The sequence below is a fragment of the Fusarium pseudograminearum genome, chromosome 1, assembly GCF_000303195.2.
Source record: "Fusarium pseudograminearum CS3096 chromosome 1, whole genome shotgun sequence".
Lineage (NCBI taxonomy): Eukaryota > Fungi > Ascomycota > Sordariomycetes > Hypocreales > Nectriaceae > Fusarium > Fusarium pseudograminearum.
In genome coordinates, this window is record NC_031951.1 from 5,959,520 (window position 1) to 5,978,759 (window position 19,240).

Sequence of the window (19,240 nt, forward strand, 5' to 3'; positions counted from 1 at the left end):
TGGCGATAGTGAACAGGATCTTGCTTCACAAATGTGATATGGTTGCTAAGCCATGCATCGATTGTCTACTTCGAAGCTTGATCATCACCTTCATGCTTGGTAAACATTCTTTTCCTGTGCTGGTGGTGGTCTCGTACCATATATTCGCTCGTACATTCTCTACTGCTCAACAGGTCATAGGAAGATATGCCCGACAAACCCTCACTTTCGATGCTACAGAACATGGCTCAACCGCGGATACTTTTTTACCATGCTAAAAAGTCTAGTTCTTGGTATTTTGTTCCAATTATCGTGGTAACGCTCTCAGGCCATGACCTGGTTCGCAAAATAACACTTTCAATTGTTATTGATGCAAATTCGTTGTTTACGGATCCCAACCGCAGCTCCATCTCTTCCATCAGTTGCATAAGATTCCCAAAGCTCATATTGTCTTCAGAGGCGTAGCAGAACCTGGAAATAACCCTAAATTTTCCCCAATCGATACAAGATGTCTCGATACTCCCATCAAACTCTAGGATACAACCATACCTACCCTGGAGCGTTTCGGAGAGTCTGGAGACCATTCAGCTATATCTTGGTGTTGAGTTATCCAATTCATTATTTTCTAGTAGTTTGTCCCATCCATTCATGCTAATAAACCTGAGTTCTTATTCATGATGGAAAATAACTTCATACTCTTCAGCCTCTGTCTTGTATTGTTGTTGCCAAATGAAACGACATATCACAGCTTCTGGCTGTTATAGAACCTCGTCCCAATACAGATAGGCGCGATTGAAGCCCCTGCAGGTCCAAATCCGGGGAAAAGACGCCTTTCCTATCGTAGCTCAAAACCACAGTTCTCCCACGTGATGACCTCATTGGATAGCTAGCTATGTTCAGCTGTTCGTTTAGCTACGCGTCTCATTCCATCCCTAGCTACAGTGTCAACTCATCAATACCTTAATAGCTTCACTTTATCCTATCCCTCATACTCTAGATAACCATATCGTATCTACTGTTCCATCGCCATCCGTGTCTGACATCCTCGTCTCGTCTTATTAAGCGTGCCACCACTAACGACGTAACCCATCAACAAACCCCGCCATGACCCAGCTCGACATCCTGTCCAGCACATCGCTGAGAATGAACATCTCGGCCAAGAAACAGAGAATGCCCTTGCGCATCGTCACCTTTAACGTCCGCTATGCAACGAAAAACTTTGAGAAGCACGAAAGACCCTGGGCTGAGCGACGCCCCAAGCTCATCAACCAATTGAACTTCATCACCGCTGGTCACGAGAGCCCATTCATTTGTCTCCAGGAGTGTCTCTTCCATCAGGTCAATGAGATCCAGGAAGACCTGGGCTCGAAATGGCAACATATCGGTCGTGGACGGGGCACAAAACCTGAGGATGGCGAGTTCTCTCCCATCTTTTACCGTGACGACATCTGGAAGAACGTACGCAGTGAAGTACGCTGGCTGAGTAAGACACCTGAGAAACCCTCTCGCGGCTGGGATGCAGTGCTCAATCGTATCGTTACAATGGCCGAGTTCGAGCACCGCGTAACAGCCACTCGTGTCGTTGTGTTCAGCACCCACTTCGATCACATCGGCGTAGAGGCCAGGCAGAACAGTGCCAAACTCCTCGTCAAGTTCGCCCGTGAGTGGGGGCAGGCCGGTAACAAGAAGGCATCGGCAGTGCTCATCGGTGGTGATTTCAACAGCGAGCCCGATGACGGGGCGTACAAGACCATAACGGCGCCTGGCTCTGACATCTCTGACGTGTCGGACCTGGTGCCCAAGGAGAAGCGCTACGGCAACGAGACGACGTACACGAGCTTTGGGGGTACCTGGCCGACCTCGCGCATCGACTTTTTGTTTATCCAGGAGCCGCGTACGGCAACTGTCCAGACCTTTGGCGTGCTGGCGAATAGCTTCGATGATGGCGTTCGTATCTCGGACCACCGACCTGTCGTGTCAGACTTGGACATTGTGGTTTGATCTGTTGGATGCCCGATGCCCTTGTTCGTATGTATTTGTTGTTTGCCCAACTGCCTATATGCTATTGGATACCTATAGGCAGCAGAGGCAACCTGGGCGTGACTAATAGAGTCACTGCCCTCTGGAGACTATTATAAATAGTCCTCCTTCTTCCGTAGTTAGCTTAGTTGAATCCAGCTTCTTCCTTTCACTAAGTTGATCGGGCACAAAGGTTGTACAGCGCCCAACGTGAGTGCATCTTGTGACCCTTTTGAAATATGGTGTTCTCTGGTCGGTCAAGGTAGTATCTAGTGTTGACAGAGATGCCAATCGCGATGTGTGCAAAATTGATGAGGCGGATTCACAGCAGGAGCATTGGCGACAGGGGTATCAAGGAGATCGAACCAACACGTTATCGGACGATCGCATGTCCAGGACTACCGCATCCTTGTTTTACAATTTACAATAGTCAATTGTCATGGTGGCAGGTGAATGGTTCTTCAAGTTATCTCTACAGTGACAGTGCCTCTGACAGTCCAACCACTTGCGGCCACAACAGGTGAAGCTGCAGCTCGTTATCAATGTACAGCCAGATCAAGTACGGGTCTGCGAATCCCAGATCGATCGTAGAGGTCACAGCATCGCATGCAACAGACACGATTGGGTTGTTGCCCGTTCTCAAAATGATAATTTCCACAGCAGCGTAATGCAAGCTAGCAGAACGGGTATGTAACGTGCATAGCCACAGAAACCACAACGTTGATCAGCGCAGAGAAGAGATAGGATCTTGGCGAGTAAGAACAGTTTTGCTGTGGTGGACTAATAGATTCTTGGCCAGATGCAGGAAAGTGGCCCATGAATGTGAGACCCATGCAATCGTGGATGGTTGCTTGCGCAAGACATTCTATACCAATAAGACATGTCAACGATGTACAATCTCCAGAAGTTGAGGCTCTGCTCGGCAAAACCGAAAGTAAAGTCCTGTGTCTGGTAGGATCGAGGGGCGAATGGCAAAGAGCGGTGTGTGCAAGATGGTGGAGGAGAAGAGGGGTGTTTTTGGGACTTCTCCAACACCATTGTATTTGTTATCAGAACTTACGGATGAGTTCGGATACACGATGATGGTTGTCGTGCTATGGGAGGGTGACTGACAACTTTGATCACAAGAATGGACCAAGAAGTTAGTGTCCACCTCCGCAGATCTTCAAGCGGTGTTATGCACTTGTGTTTCTTGCAGCGATGTGCTACCAGACGCGAACCATTGCTGTCTCAAGCTTAGTTCCAAGAGATATCCAGAGCAGACCGATATTCGCGGATCCAGCAAACGCGATGCTAGGAAGACCAGGCCGCGGTCTAGCTCCGGAAAGCTGTGCCCATGATGGTTGTCATTATGCTTGTCATCTCGAAAGACAAAGGCTAGCTGCACTCCCCCGCAGTAGGTCAGTGCTAGGATGACTCGTTGATAAAACAGATAATCCGTCATCCTTGATACATGAACCACGCCGACATTCACGATGTTTCTGTTACAGATTTTTGTCTCGGCTGTCTCTGACTGAATTGGGTGGACTGGCAAGTCAGAGCCACACTCAACAACACCGATATGGCAGCTGCCACAAAGATTTAAAACACAATCTCAGTCAATGGTTAGGAATCGTGTGGCACTCATGCCGGCTGACGGCGCTGTCGATGCGTCAATGCCTTGGATGCACCTCTAGCATATCCCCGCACAATCTGGAGGGACCAAGGCAAGCCATCCGCAAGCCCCCGGTTGAGTTATATCCCCGTCAGGTCTAGTCAAAAGATTCTAGCAGATGAAGCACCTTTCAACCGTTGAGTATGTTTTGGATATGTCAACAGAGAACGATCAGTACAGCAGTATGTCGTGACAGTTCCAGAGAATTTATGAAGCACAACGCCTGACAACATGTTATTACAAGTAGAAGGGACGCCAATCAAGAACCATGGCTAGACCGAAAATTGTATCTCTTGTCTAGAGACTGAGACAATGGGGAGGCAAACTTGGTGGACGAAAGTGCAACAAGGCAACGTCTCGAGGCTAGAGGGTCTGAAGAAGGGTGCAAAATGATGGGGGTGGAGTAAACGGCAGATAAGAATAAGAGTCACCAAGCGTCAGCTGATAAGAATGGCACCGATATCGTCTATTTACCTATGTAACGCTGACTTGCTTCGTAATCACAAACGTCTGTAGTTCGATATATAGAAGAACAGGCGATGATGACTGGCAAGCCGATGTGAGCTGCAATCGGAACTGGCCGACCTGAATTTACAGCAGAAAATATAACGTGAAGGGACAGATAATGTCACTGCGCCATACCTGTTGTCCATCGGCGGTAGGACGGCGGAGAGAGGAGGCCATCGCCGGACTGGGCGCGGAAGGACAAGGATGTCAAGCCGGCGAGAGTGGGGTCATTCGCTCCGGGATTCGGAGGTCTAACCGGACACGATGGACACGTATTCGAGGTGACGAATTGTGCGACGTGAGGCTGGGACGGAGCTCAGCCCGGATCGTCACAACTGGGCAGGGCTGTAGTATCGCCGACAACGGGACTAACCGCCCGAGCCACCTCTTATTGTCGATGGACCGTAGTAGCCAGTACAGTGAGTGAGATGTGCGTTGGGCATCCAGGGCTGGCCTGTGCAAGCATCAAGCATGGTCACTGCGGCAAAGCGACTGGGATGGACGAGTGAGGTTGAAGCCACTACCTCGCTGGAGTCGTCGAACAGGCTAGAAACGATAACGCCGCAAGCGCTTGGAAATCAAGTGACACTATTCTACGCTGTTCTCTGGTTTGTTTGAGGAGGAAACAGCAGAACCAAGAAACAGCTATCACAGCGAGATGCAAGACACAATGTTTCTAATGTTACGGTAGATATGAGTCAACGCTCGCTGTGAGTGATAACCTCAGAAACATGCTTCCAAATCAAGCCCGGAGCCTCAACTCAATCGCAGTAGCCAGTTGCAGACGAGGACAAGGATGGCGGGACAGCCTGTCACTCGGTCACTACCAGGTTTACCCATTAGTTAATTAACCACCGGCGGGTGCTTCGACATTTCCCACGTGTACCCCGCGCTGCACTCACGTTTTCGGCTTCCAATTGCTGTCGATCGGGTTCATCTGTTGGTACCCGAACCAAGAGAGGGGGAGAACCATACAGTCTTTGGGCAAAAGGTTGAGTTTGCCCAGTCTCGCCAGTTAGGCACAAAGCAAAAAGGTTGGAAGGAGAAGTCTTGTGGACAAGGACAGAGCTAATAAGCCCGGCACTTGGTGGAGGTGTAGATCAATGGGGACTTGCGGATGGATATCCAACGTTGAGTGCCAGTACCAGAGTCAAGGCCCAGCAGCCAGCCATTTACACATCGGGCATCTCTATGCATACCCAATTTAACATTCGCCATGTTTCTACAGTAATAACCGTTTTGGCGAGCCCATCACTCGCATTGGCTGGTCCTTGTCTGGTGCACCCGTCCCCTGTCCTACTCTGTTAAGCATTTGTGCCATGTGATGACAGAACCCGATCCATCTGCTCTGTCCAGAAAGGGCGAGAGTAGTTGAAGATTTGGGTTTGTCTCATTTATCTGTCACTCGCTCTCGTGGGGAACTGCCCGGCTAACGGCGAACAATCCTTGACCCGTTTGCGCACCCGTCCGTCTCCCTCGAGACTCGGAAGCGATAGGAATATGTAGGCGACCGTTTCTCGCTTCAGTGCAGCCGATCGATAGACGAGCATCAACGTGTGAAGCAGGTCTTGATTGATATCAATTCCCTCTTCTTTGGAGTGAGCCACTTTCGGATCAAGGGGGGGCGTGTCATCATCAGCCTCAATCCAAATGTGCAGACTTTTTTTGACAAGGCGAATGTCGTGACTGGAAGACAGAGAAAGCTTCCAAAGGAATCGTTGGATAAAACGCTCTCGAAATACTCCACAGTTGGGCTTGCCTGCTTGCAACTGGCACCAGTCATGGAAAGGTATTCCCTGTCAGATAGGCACCCTGACCCGCTTACAAGCTGGGTCTCTCGCTTCTGTGTGGGCTTATAGGACACTATCCGGGGTCGCTTGGACAGATTAGATCCATTCTCGGCGGCGCAGGAAGAGCAGAGAGGGTCGTGTCGGGTCGGGTCAGAGCAGAGCAGAGTAGAGCAGAGGCTGGTGGTTTGCATCGTCACCAGCAACGCCAGCTTATTAACCGCCGCCTCACTTGGTTTGAGCATGGTTTGGTGACGGTTTGTTGGTGTTTTGGCTATTCCGTAGTGTTTCACCAACTGCAACAACTCACATGACAATGCCATGAATTGCCAGGGGTCCTTCGTCCGTACACGGGGGGTTGCTGGCTGGGTCGTTATGATCAGGGTCATGTCATAGTAAGCATTCAATGTTTGAGGACTAGACGAGACGACGACGACGCGCTGATAGTTTCTATATCCATCGTGACGCGACACATTATTCAACGGAACTATACGGTACTACTACGTAGGTAGTAGAGAGCAGAGATTTTATCTCAGGCCCTCCTCATACAATCGACTGACAATCATTCTACCCTTCGAGTCAAGGCAAGCATACCCCAGCATCAACCAAAGCTTAGTGAAAATCTCCATCGTCCAGGTCGCAGCTTATTTGTGGCCTTGGATCCATTCCATTCCACGATAATTGACCAGCGCAGCAAAAGTGCAGGCCAGACAGACCCTGGTTTCAGCGTAGCTAGCCACCCCCACCTGTTTTCCATACGATGCTTAATTTTCTATGGCATTTTTGTGAGGAATCAAAGTTTGAGGAAGAATGGAAGATGGGAAAGTCGAGCGAGGGAGGAATTCAAATCAGGGGCATCGATGACGGAGTCGAGTATACTAAATTCGGCACAAAATACCTGGGCAGTCAAGGTAGTCAGTCTATGCCAGCACAGCATGAAGTGAGGCGGGCCGTCCGTGACGACGTAGCGGTTTTTAATTCTCAAAGACTCCTCCTGCTCCCTTGCCACCTCGGAACCATTGTACCTCTGAAAGTAGAGCTTGCTGACGAATGTGATAGCAATATCTAAAAGTCATGGTTCAGAATGTTTGTGGCGGTTAAGAGTACATAGTACAGTAGTCTGTCTAGTGTCTCTCTGGTGGTTTGGTTGCTGGATGAACGAGAATAAGCCCTCAACAAGTAGTGGACGGGTGGTGTCTGTCTTTTGTCTTAGTGGTGATGAATCAAATTTTGCGGGTAATAAAGGAACGAGTAAAAATAAACGGCAGCCAATCTCTTCCTGCGTGTTGTTCTCTTTTCGTGTCAGTCACAGTCACTGTCTTCGTCATTGCTCTCCTGCATCGACTTGACGTGGTTGACTTGCTTTGATTTGACTTGAACTGCAGTGTGAGTGTGAGCCTGCAGTTCCATTGCTGTGCTGGCTCCAGCGTCGAGTCGCTTGATTGATCGTCCCGTGGTATGCTAAGGACACGCCCTTTGCCTGTGGATGATGGGACTAGACCCCCTTGCTTCCATTTCTCTGCGCTGTGTTGTACTGTTCGGTTCTGTTGCTTTGCTGCGTGTGCTGTGTGCTTCTTCATTGCTGCTGGATGCACCTTGCACACCCGTCCACACACCTTTTCCCCATCTCATTTCTTTCCATCGCAGACACCCATTTTTTTCTTTCTTTTTTTGACTCCTAATAATTTGAACGATGGTATGTTGTGATGATGTCGTGTTGTTTTATTACGTAGCTTGGAAAGAAAAAAGATGGACGGACAATCGTTGGGCTTGAATAAAGTGGCTTCTCCTCTGTACTGCTGGGCCATTAATCAACGTCTATGGGCCACAACGGCCAGTGGCTGCCTGCCCGGCGGTAATAGTCCAGTGCTTCTCCCACTAAAAACTGCCTACCGGTAACTGTCTGAGCGCACGCCCCCACACATCGATCCGACTCCCCATCTCTCCCACTAACTCGACGCCCCCCAGGCCCTGAAAACTACCACCAGGGCCACCTGCACTCACTGCACTTGCACTTTTATTAAAAACAGACCATCCCGTCCCATCCATGCCCATCGCTTCTTTCCCCTCCTCCCCTCCTTCTTGTCTTCCATGTCTTGTCTTCTACCCATGACAGTTTGATAACTCGTCTTTTTTCTTGAAAATCCAGATCTACATACTTATTTATTCGCTTCCTCGCTTCAACTCGAGTATCATATTCATCTCGATCGACTTTTCATACCGTTCGGCTATAAACAAAATTCGTTACTAGCGTCTCCATCGAAAAAAGCCCGCCCTGGTCTATGCCACTATCGTCACCGCCTTCAACACCCAATCCAATTCACCAGCGACATTTTATTCTCGACTTTTTTCCAGTTCCAACTGTCTTGATCGACGACTTCGAGTTCCTTCACATGTCGCTTGTCTGGTTTTACGAAAGGGGACGTTAAAGCATTGCGTTTGCGATTGCAAAGACCGTCACCATCATTGCCGGCTTACTCACCGCCTGCCATTGCGACTTTATATACATACCTACTCTGCCGTCCCACCTAGTGTGGTCCCTGTTCGAACCCGTCGAACCCCTCCTCCAACCAAAGCTTCTTTGAAGCCAACTCACACAGGCTAAAACACCTGGTCCTTTTCCACACACACAATGTCCAAAAACGTTTGCTACGTCGAGGATGCCGCTGAGGACTCAGAGACCTCTGTCCTCCAGGGCATCCAAGCTACACGCCGCTATGCCGTCTCTGAAGCTCCAGGTCCCGCGAGCCCCCCTCCCAAGGAACGTCCCAACACTGGAAAGTCCCGCGGCGAACACAGACGACACTCAAGCCGGAGGCAGGTAACCCCTCCTAGCGATGACTATTCAGACGAGGAACCTCCTCGCCCTGCCCCCCGTAGGGAGGAACGTCCCCGTCGGGACCATGAACGGGAGCGAGAGCGTGAACAACAACGTGAACAACGAGACAAAGACCGACGCCGCAAGGAGAGAAAACAAAAAGAAGCTGCCGAGCTGCAACAACGAAAAGCCAGGTCTGAAGCTAAGCAGCAAGCTCAAGCTCAAGCTCAGGCACAAGCACAAGCACAGCAAGCACCACCCAGAGAGCGTGAGGCCAAACCGGCGAGGAGACCCCGCCCTACGTCTTTGAGCCACACCAGGACTGAGCCTGTCATTCAACAATATCGTAGAGGCCGCGTTGAAGACCCTTCTTGCTATGGTGTTCAACAGCCTGCCGTTTCGGGCATGCGCCCCCGTGCTCAAACTCGACCTCACAGCTATTACCCTGGACAACCAGCTCCTCCTATTTCCAATGCTGGCTGGCATCACCACCAGCATTCTCAGCCACCCTCCTTCCCCGTTGGATCATTCCCTGGACCCTCGCCCTATTTCCCTGGAGCATCGTCTCCGTCTGTATCGGGCATTCCGCCATCGCCTTCGCCTGTCGGTGGAGGACCACCCGGCTTCTTTGACATGCCCTCCTCGCAAGCAAGCGCCCATCTCAGGAACCGTTTCGAGCGACCTGCTTCATCCATGGGATTCCGACAGGACCAGCCTTCTCCTTCCAATATTGGATACCCTCATGATGAGTATGAGATTGAGGAACAACAGCCTGAGCCTCCTCGTCCGTTAAGGCGTGCCTCCCGTTCTAGTAAGAAGCCACAACAGATCGAGGACGACCGTCGACGAATGCCTCCTCCTGAAAGTATTCCACGACCCAAGTCCGCGATGCCTACTCAAACCACTCCATTCCGTGCTCCACCTCAAACAATGACTCGTCAAAAGACGAGAACTCCTTCACGCCCTCCACCATCCACCCGTAGCCGTGTCGGGTTTGCAGACCAACAAGGTTACGATGATGACGAGTTCGCAGACAGCCCTGGTCTGTTTGCCGACTCTCCAGAGGCCAACTTTGACCGTCGTACAGCCTTGTCCCGCCCTCGAAGAAGCTCGGTCGCATATGAAAGCTATGGTGCTGATATTGTTCCTGCCCGCAGCACTCGCCGCGGATCTGTTGCATATGAGCGTGGAGGAATTGACATCATCCCTGCCCGTAACACGAGGAGAGATTCATTCTATGATTATGAGCAGTACGACAGTGGTGGTGCCAGTCTGGAAGATGAGGACAAGTACATGGACGCTATGAAATATCAGGAAGATATCAATGGCGGCCCTGCCATGCCTCTTACTGCCGATGCCCTTCGCAAAGCCAGCAACCCTCGGCTTGGTGGCGGAAGCAGTCGCAGCAGCGGCAGTCACGATGACAGCGAGTACAAGCGAAGCAACACTACTGGCCTCACCCGATCTTCTTCTAGCGATACCGACAATGTTACTATTAAAGTTTCAGGTTCGGCTGTCGTGCGTGTATCGGGCGCTGAGATTGAATGCGGTGATGGAGGAGAGATTACCTTCTCCAGACCAACTGCTGGCTCCCGCCTCGGCAGCGACCGCGCAAGCAGTTATTATCAGCTTGAGGACGTCCAAAGCCGGGTGGAACGAAAAGCTCTTCCTTACCGACCACACACTCCCAGTCGTTCTGACTCACATCATCGGGGCTATTCTGGAAATCATGCCCCGTATGATCCGTCACTAACCATGGACGACTACATTTATTGATGATTCTTCTTCTTATGAGAGACGATAAAGTTGATGATCAGCGCGTTTTTGCATTTTTGTCTTTTGAATTATATCTATTTCTTCTTCATATTATCTGCATTCAGATGTCTACAGGATGGGCAGCGTCTTACGTTTAATCTTGGATCTTGGCTTTTGATTGAGCATTTTGATGGACATTCTGTACCACACTGAATCTGTATCCTTATGCTTTTATTCTTGGGTTAAGCACGCCTGTTGGCTTCATCGCAGAAACTTGATACCCCAAAAGTGTTGATGGTGGGAGGATCCTATTCCCGCAGCGATTCGGTGCTCTATTACCAGCCGCTCAGGTCATGGGCGCTTACACAAAACAACTCTTTTACCCGGAAATCATGTATGCCCTCGTGGGGCTTGTGTTGGATTTAGTTGGAGCAATGGAAAGACGCCCATTGTGTTTTAGGGATACGAGGTTTCATCTTTGGGCGGCTATCGACCAAGTCGTCTCAATCTGACGCACGGTCGAAGGCTACCCAGTACTGACGACCTTGGCCCCTAAGACTACTCTGGCAGGATTACGACTACAACTTGATTATGTTGGTCTACATCTTCCTTTTCGCTATGACTGGATTTGTGTGCATCCTCGGAAGGAGCTGCGTGAGAAACGGTTACGGATGTGGCTTTTTGTATTGCATTGTTGAGCATGTCGTAAGAGGAGGAAATCGAGACATGGCTGGAAGGATTATACAAGCTTTGTTATCAAAACGATAGATTGTACGGGCAAATGAGGTTCGCGCCTCTATCTGTTGCCCTACAGATAATAATCTTATGTTACAACCAGCATGACATGCATGTTTGGGTTTTTCAATCTTCTTGTCTGAGACTTTACCACAAGTGAACTGTGACAGATACTGCCGATCTGGGGTAAAGTAGCAGCTTCAAAGGGAATAAGGGATGGAGTTGAAACACGGATTTGGTGTTCTTTGGGGAAGGAGTAAGGGATGAATGGTGGATATACAGCATAAGAACCACAGCATAAGAACCGCTCGTCTCAGGTATCTGACTTTATGCGTGAAAGACGGCCGATCTCCTAAACCTGTAGCTACAGACTTGCTTACATTTAACAACCAACAATTTCAGTTAAGCGCCTCTGACTGCAATTCATGCGGCCGTAAGCTATGGACTGCTTCTCAGGGGCTGAGTTGAATCAGACACGGTTCCTGGGTCTCGGGTTTGTAGCAAGCCCAACTCAAAGGATCACGATGAACTATGCGCGCGTTAGGAACTTTGCTTTGGGAGCCAGGCATTGGATCAACGCTGTTCCCCTAGAAGCTTCTTTCCCACCCGCCGACTTATGCGGGCTAAAAGAGAGCTCGTCAGTTCCCATTCCCAAACGGCCAGAAACGAAACCTTGGATAGGGGCGTGTGCATTGAGATCTGGAGCATCGAGTCGTGGACGGATGTGATTGGGTGTTGACTAAATTGGCACTCAGTGCGAGCGTTGCCCGGTCAGCAGTCGTGGGATTATTTACTTTCGACGTCATTTGATGATTGTGGCTGAATTTGACGACAATGGACATCAGTTGAGAGAATCGCTAGATAGAATGCCTAGATCTACTCTAGAAGGGACTAAAAAACATTCTGATGTCACAATTTTAGCATTTTTATCCCTTAGTCTCCAATCTGGCGTGCTATATCGAGCGTTGTAGGGATTCCAACGCGCACGTTTAAGTGCCCAACCACCCTTTACCCGTCCCAGCCACGTATTTTCCCTGCCTCGTTTCTCGGTTAACCAAGCACCATCACCTTGGCGAAGCCACGCAAGTCCCTCTTCTCGACCGTTTTACCGCTCTTTATCTCAGAGCAAACACTTTTCCCATTCATCACGACTCGACACGATCCATTTTAACGACATACGACACGCCGAATTTATTCAGTCTTTTGATTTGTACAATTCGTCTTGACCGCTTGGTCCTATACACCGACAAGCTCGGCTGGGCTACAGCACCCGAAGCCTAGCTTTATCATATTTCTGTGACTGAGACCTGCTCATCACAGACTCATTCCATCATGGCTCCCGCCCTCATTCGCACATTGCGCAGTGCGCCTTCGCTCACACAACACGCCCCTAGAGCTGCCGAGGCTTTCTCTTCACTCCAGGGACATCTGCTCGAGGCTTCCAAAGTACTCAACACTCGAGGCGACGATGATAAAGACAGCAACAACAGACACAAGCCATCTGTCGAGCCCGAGTCAGGCTCTTTCGACCCTCACAACATCAACAATGCGGGTTTCTTCTTTCTCTTCGCTCTGATTGGTGTCGTCTTCGTTTGCACCGGTATCTGGTTTTTCTTCTGGGCCAAGAACGGTGGTTTCCAATTCAAGGAGGAGGATTGGGATGACTACAAATCTACTGTACTGCGACGCACAGGACCTAACGGCACTATTCTTTCCAATGCGACTCGGCCAACAAACCTCGGTGGTGGTAGCGTATACAAGGACGTTGATGACGATAACACAACCGTTGTTACAGAGGGCACGACACTTACTGGTATTACAGCTGGAGCTAGCGACATTTATGCCCGTGAGAAGCGTCGCCGCAAGCAGGAAAAGCGAGATCGTGAGCGTGCAAAGAAGGGCAAGAAGACCAGCCGTCACGTCGGTGAGGAGGGTGTCGAGGATGAAGATGCCGAACGTGCTGCCAAGAAGGAACTCCGCAACTACCGCCATGAAAGAGCTGCTCGTGTCGGCGGTTTGAACAAGGAAAGCGAAGGCTCTGAGTGGGACGGCTCTACCAACAACGGCACCGAATCCAACGTTTCAACCAACCTCCTCTCCGATCGCCAGACTACACCTACGACTACACCTACCAAGGCCAAGGCCGGCATCCGCAAGGTTTACTCTACCGCTGATCGTCGCGAGAACCGTGAGGCCGAGCGTATGCGTGCTGAGGCCCGTCGTCTACGTGAAGCTGGCCGCAATGCGCGCCGCGACTTTAGCTACCAGCGTGCCGAAAGCTACTCCCGCGCCGACACCCAGGCCGACTCGCAGGTGAGCGAGAGCCTTCTCGACGGATCGCAGGTGACTCGTACCACGGACGATAGCGGCGACCTGGGAACCAAGAGTTATCACCACCCGATGCCTGAGTTGAGGGAGTTGGAGAAGGAGCGTGCGAGAGAGGAGAGAAGGGCACGCAGAGCGCAGCGAGAGTACCGCCGGGGTCGAACGACAGAGGAATAGGGGATGAATGATCTCGGTACATGGGTTGACGAAAATCGTTTATTGAATTTTGACGGGTAAATTGCGACTTTTGCTATTAGGGATTCGGGAATGGGCTTGGTTCATGTAGTATGTGTAATGTATGTAAATAGGCACGGTAACGGATTATCACGGACATGAATGGATACGCTGCTCAGATTAGTAGATTATAAATAAAGCACGATACGATAAGTTTACATGTTTAGTTCATTAACTTTTATCACTGTTTTGCGCTTTGGGAGTGTATGTGCACAGTGGTTTTGAATCTCATCAAGCAAACATAAGCGAGTCTCAGCTATGCATCAGTAACTCGAGAGTCTTGTACGAGTTGGACAACGCGTATTTGTTATATTAAACTTCTCGTGGGAAAAGTCTATGCCAATGCTGCAACGCCCACGCGACAGATTGCTGCTTTGATCAACCAAGGGCGAGGAAGAACTCGTTATCCCAATACGCAATCTGTTGGTGAACGGAGTGGTTGTTTCAGAACCCCAGCATCAATGTCAAAACATTGACGAGTTCAAAGCTAAAGAGCAACACTGTTGGTCAGCAATACAGCTACTCTGTACAGCCAAGTTTGTTCCGACGTGAGGCGTATCGCGACAGCTCAAAATAGCGCAGCAGGCAGGATCTACGATCCATTCAATGCTGCTAGGCGCCTGATCCATGGAGGATGTGAAACCCGGGGGTTAGTCTTGGCTGTAGCGAGTAGCCACCGGGCCGAAACAAATAAGGCACTGTATGACTGAGTGTGGAAATGGTCCCTTGTATGCAGTAGATTCTGTGACTGATATGGAACATGGGACCTGAATTCAGTTCCTGTTCCTGTTCCTGTTCCTGGAGAAAACATTCCATCCATGATAGATCAGGACCTGGATCAGCCTTGGAAGACATGATGCCCCACATGGAATGATAGTGACATGCAGCCTAACAAAGTGGCCTACGCTAACAGCGATACAAGTAGACAAGCGCTATCGTGTCCCGCCTTGGACGGAACCGGCGGGAACGAGCGCGGGCTGACTTTGCCTCGCCCCTCCAGAGTCAGTCAGTGTTAGAAGGCCCCCCCGCTACTAATCTACAAGGTCTCGTCGCTGGGAGCATTCATTCACTGACATGGATGAGTGCGGGAGTTCATGTTACATTCTATTGGGAGTCATGACGCGACCATGAAAGACGTACGCAAATGAATGCACAAGATACCTCTCCATTGCTGCAGACAACTGTCTCTTCTCCAACTCTAAACACGAACGTATTTATTAACCCTTATTATTTACTTATATTTACTCCTGTCAAGGCACTTTGCGTGGCGATATCGCGTGGGCCGCATCCTTGGCTCTCTTCTCCTCCACATTTGATCCCACCAACCACCCAAAACGCTTCGCCTCTCTCACTACTCTCGCTCTGGCTCTGGCTCTGGCCCTCACTCTTACTTGTCTCTCCCTCCCCCATCTTCGTCATTCCTCCTCCTTCATCAACACCAAAACTTTTTGGTCTTGAAACCAGCCGTTCCTATCACAGGTTTCTTACTTCACCTTCATTCGGCGTTTTTTTCTCTTCCACCATTTTTTCATCTATTCTTCGGCGATTCCCCCATCAGGACCCTCTTCAATCTGACCTTATCTCGCTGCGCGATTGATTCTTACATGTACCATTTGCGGCGGTGACGCCGTCCGCCAAGAACCGTGACCTTGATTGTCCACAACCGACCGATCGATCGATTAACCCGCACAACACGGTCCATACGCCCCGAATCAACCACAATTCGACATCAAATCTACTTCTGAATACAGACCAGCCAAATTCAAGAGATAGTCAATAGGAAACCTCGTTATCGCCCATCATGGGGCTAACGTCGAACCCGTCATCAGCCTTTACAGGCGTCGTCATCGGCCTCGTGTCATCCTTCGGATCCATCGTCCTCATCGCTTTGGTCATCTTTATCTTCTGGGTTTCCGGCTGCGCGAGCACTGGTCGCATTATTCTCGATCGGCTTGGTCGACCAGGTGAATACGATGATGAACAGGCATTCGCGCGTGATGAGGCCGAGGCCCTCGAGGTCATGGACGACATGACCCGTCAGGAATACCTACGTGCAAAGGGTACGCAGAACTGTTCGCTCCAACATAAAAAGAACAAAACAAACTAACTGTCGCAACAGCCTGGGTCACCGCAAACCCTCCCGAGTCGATGCAGACTGATATCTCTCTGTCGCAATATCTCGCTATCCAGGAAAAGGGTGTCTCCGCATGGGAGTTTGAACCTGAACTCGAGATCGCCAACTGCTTTGTCGAAGCTCGCACTGAGATCGAATTCTTCGACTCGGAATGCACCGTCATGAGCAACCTGCCTGTTCCCAAGCAAAACGACGTCTACTACTGGGAGGCCAAGATATACGAAAAGCCAGAAAGCACTCTGCTGAGCATCGGCATGGCCACCAAGCCTTATCCTCTCTTCCGACTACCTGGTGGGTTTTGTCATACTCTTGTACGCCATTCTTCTTCGATTACTTGCTGACAGTGTTTCCAGGTTACCACAAGTACTCTGTTGGATACCAATCTACCGGTGCTCGTCGCTATAACCAACCATTTGGCGCCACTCCTTACGGCCCCCCATTGGTACAGGGCGACGTTGTTGGCGTGGGTTACCGTCCCCGAACCGGTGCTATCTTCTTCACGCGCAATGGCAAGAAGCTCGAAGAGGTAGTCCACGGTCTCAAGGCACAGAACTTCTTCCCCGCCATCGGTGCAAACGGCCCTGCTACTATCCACGTCAACCTCGGACAGGCTGGTTTCGTCTTCATCGAGGCCAACGTCAAGAAGTGGGGTCTCGCTCCTGTCACTGGAAGCCTGGCCCCTCCGCCCCCTTACGGATCTGAGCAGGGTAGCATTCTGTTAGAAGCCGGTACCAAGGACGGTTCTACTTATCCCCAAGGCAGGCAGCACAGCCACTCCATCACAGCAGGCTCATACAACACACGCAATCCATCTAATGACTTAGTTCCTCAGCATGGACGAACACGCAGCGGCAACTTTCGCGTGCTACCCCCAACAAGCCCTGGACCGGTCAGGAGCTCGACTGACATCTCTCTGGCTCACTTTGTACCCAATGAGGAGAGCGGCGAAGCTAGCAGCAATGCCGGACCTCAGCAGGAAACTCACAACCATAACCCTCTACACTTGCACCTCGAAGACGCAACAAATCCGCCACCCGAATACCAAAGTCCTGACCATTCCAGCAGTGATGACGATGATGATGATCGATACGGCAGTGATAGCGAAGAAGACACGCCGCTGATTCGGGTGATGAATCGAAGCCGAGGCAATTCATCTGCCACCGTGCTACCTTCTGATCGAAGCTCGAGCCCCCGCAATCCACCTGTGCCGAGTTACAGTGATGCCGTGCGACAAGGTGCTGGACGTGATCGCAGCGACAGTGCACGATTGCCTCCACCAAACCGAACGGCGTCGAATAGACCTCGAAGCAGTACGTCGGCTTGAGATGTGATGCAAACATAACTCCTTCATCAAGCAGGAGATACGTGTTCTTTGCACCAAAGATCAACAGACGGCCAATACGCCCAGGTTTTTTAAAACATCGGGCCATGACTTTGAAGAGTGTCGATGCTCAAGAGATGCAGCATCGACAATACAATACTGGAGTTCATTCGAACCAATACACCCACACATGATCCATTTCAATCGTTTTGTTTTTCCCGCACAGGCGCCTCGGAGTTTTGGGTATTGACAGGCGCGCATTTCCGAGGCAACAGAGCCTCCAAATGGTGGCCGTCGTTTTTTTACTATGTATTTTCTAGACAGGAAACCGATCAGGCCTCCGAGCAGAGGTGAAATCGGCTGGATATGAGTTCCTGGGAAGGGGACCGGAATGGAATATTGATACCAACAACCTGGATGGCTATGCGCTCTTTTGTCGAGGCTTGTTTCTTTTATTTTTATGCACTGCATTGTACTGCCCGCCACCGTTTATCTGGGGCTGTCCTGGGCGCGTATGGGGGTTTGGATAGTAGCTTGCCCATTGAAAGCTATGGATGGCGTTGATGTCTGGGAGGGCTCTGCTTGCAGCCTCATAAAAAAGGGCGTCGAAGTATGGAAGGTGTTGACTGAAGTAGTCCCAGCTTCAAATCCAATCCAATCATAAGTATTGTAACATCCGTATAGAGAGGCATGACAAGAGGCCGAAATTGTGAGAAAGTCGTAGACATGTAGTGATACATAATACTTGGGAGCTCGTTATAGCTGCGGCCCATGTCACGGGCTGTATGTTGTCTGATTAGTCGCCGCCACATTTTGGGTATCAAGATGTCTCGTATCATAGGTCATGTGTACCATATATCACACAACGAGGATACCGGCAGGGTAATATGTGGATTCATGATAACAAGCTCAAATTCAAGACAACGAATAGCTAAGCTAGCTGACATTCACATCACTCAATGGACATAACCGATTAGGAAACTTCTTATACCGGCTATTATCCCTTGGGTAAGCACATAGCCCAAGCAGAGACTACCTGTCGGCTGCACCGTTCATGGAGATTGCCGGGGGAAAGTACTGGTTAAGACCTGGGTCTTGAAAACACATTGATCAAACTTGCCAGACACGGTCTGCTGGAGACGCAGCAATGAGTTCGTGGGTGGCAAAGTGAAGACGGTAGATCAGAAGTGCAACACATGGGAACCCTTTTGTTGTAAGTGTGCCTTCGCAAGAGGCATGATTGCATGCCTTGGGTCAAACCATGACGAAACCAAGAGCGTTTCCTACATTCAGCAGGCATGAGGTGGTTAGTATTGTGTACACAAGGTGACGATGCACTGAAAACTCACGATCAAGACTACGACCTTTACAGCTTGCGTGAGAGAACCAGTGTATTGCTTTCATTTCAAGTTGGACTTGGCAAGACCAAGCTGCATCTATTTCGAGAGTGTCGCTACTCTCTATCGGTTTTCCCCATGACTTGTCTCGCCATAGGTAAGTCAGACAAGGCATAGGACTTACAAGAGACGATGACTTCATTAGTACAACATTAATCAATCACTTGGGGTCGAGAAATTTATAGTAAATGCAACAGCGTAGATTAACGATTAACCTCCGAGCAGTGTATGCAACTGCAATCAGACAATCAATCTTCCCTACAAATCATGAAATACAGCCGTGACAAGCAACAAATATAGGGTCTATCCTCACATGATATCCTTCATATGTGTCATGCCTATCCAAAACATACATATGTCTGCCTGCAGTCTCTCGCATGGCCAGATAAAATATTCCAAAATCCAATCGCGCTTCTGTCCCGTGTCGTTCCATCGCTACCCCAGGCTCTGCGAAGAGCTGGAAGCGAAAAGCATGATTATTCCAAAAAGAAGCAAGCAGAACATGGTCGAAAGCGCCCAACAATGCTAACTTAAACTCCAGTAAACGCCAAACTTTTTCCCGGGCGCAGTAAAAA

At 50.0% G+C, this 19,240-nt stretch overlaps 4 protein-coding genes across 4 annotated transcripts, besides 2 other annotated features; all 4 read left to right on the forward strand.

Moving 5' to 3' along the window:
- Positions 1 to 1,083: 1,083 nt before the first annotated feature.
- FPSE_09974 (uncharacterized protein) lies at positions 1,084 to 1,980 on the forward strand (the record flags this gene model as incomplete). Its single annotated transcript, XM_009263091.1, has 1 exon — positions 1,084 to 1,980. The coding sequence occupies one exon, from the start codon at positions 1,084 to 1,086 to the stop codon at positions 1,978 to 1,980; it is 897 nt and encodes a 298-aa protein (XP_009261366.1).
- Positions 1,981 to 6,100: 4,120 nt separating this feature from the next.
- Positions 6,101 to 6,125: a microsatellite.
- Positions 6,126 to 7,465: 1,340 nt separating this feature from the next.
- Positions 7,466 to 7,515: a microsatellite.
- Positions 7,516 to 8,578: 1,063 nt separating this feature from the next.
- On the forward strand, positions 8,579 to 10,540 carry FPSE_09975 (uncharacterized protein; the record flags this gene model as incomplete). The annotated part of the gene is made up of 1 exon (XM_009263092.1): positions 8,579 to 10,540. One exon carries the CDS (start codon positions 8,579 to 8,581, stop codon positions 10,538 to 10,540), a length of 1,962 nt encoding a protein of 653 aa, XP_009261367.1.
- A 2,046-nt stretch (positions 10,541 to 12,586) lies between these two features.
- On the forward strand, positions 12,587 to 13,756 carry FPSE_09976 (uncharacterized protein; the record flags this gene model as incomplete). Its single annotated transcript, XM_009263093.1, has 1 exon — positions 12,587 to 13,756. The coding sequence occupies one exon, from the start codon at positions 12,587 to 12,589 to the stop codon at positions 13,754 to 13,756; it is 1,170 nt and encodes a 389-aa protein (XP_009261368.1).
- A 1,858-nt stretch (positions 13,757 to 15,614) lies between these two features.
- On the forward strand, positions 15,615 to 17,271 carry FPSE_09977 (uncharacterized protein; the record flags this gene model as incomplete). Its single annotated transcript, XM_009263094.1, has 3 exons — positions 15,615 to 15,873; positions 15,933 to 16,238; positions 16,301 to 17,271. 3 exons carry the CDS (start codon positions 15,615 to 15,617, stop codon positions 17,269 to 17,271), a joined length of 1,536 nt encoding a protein of 511 aa, XP_009261369.1.
- Positions 17,272 to 19,240: the final 1,969 nt, after the last annotated feature.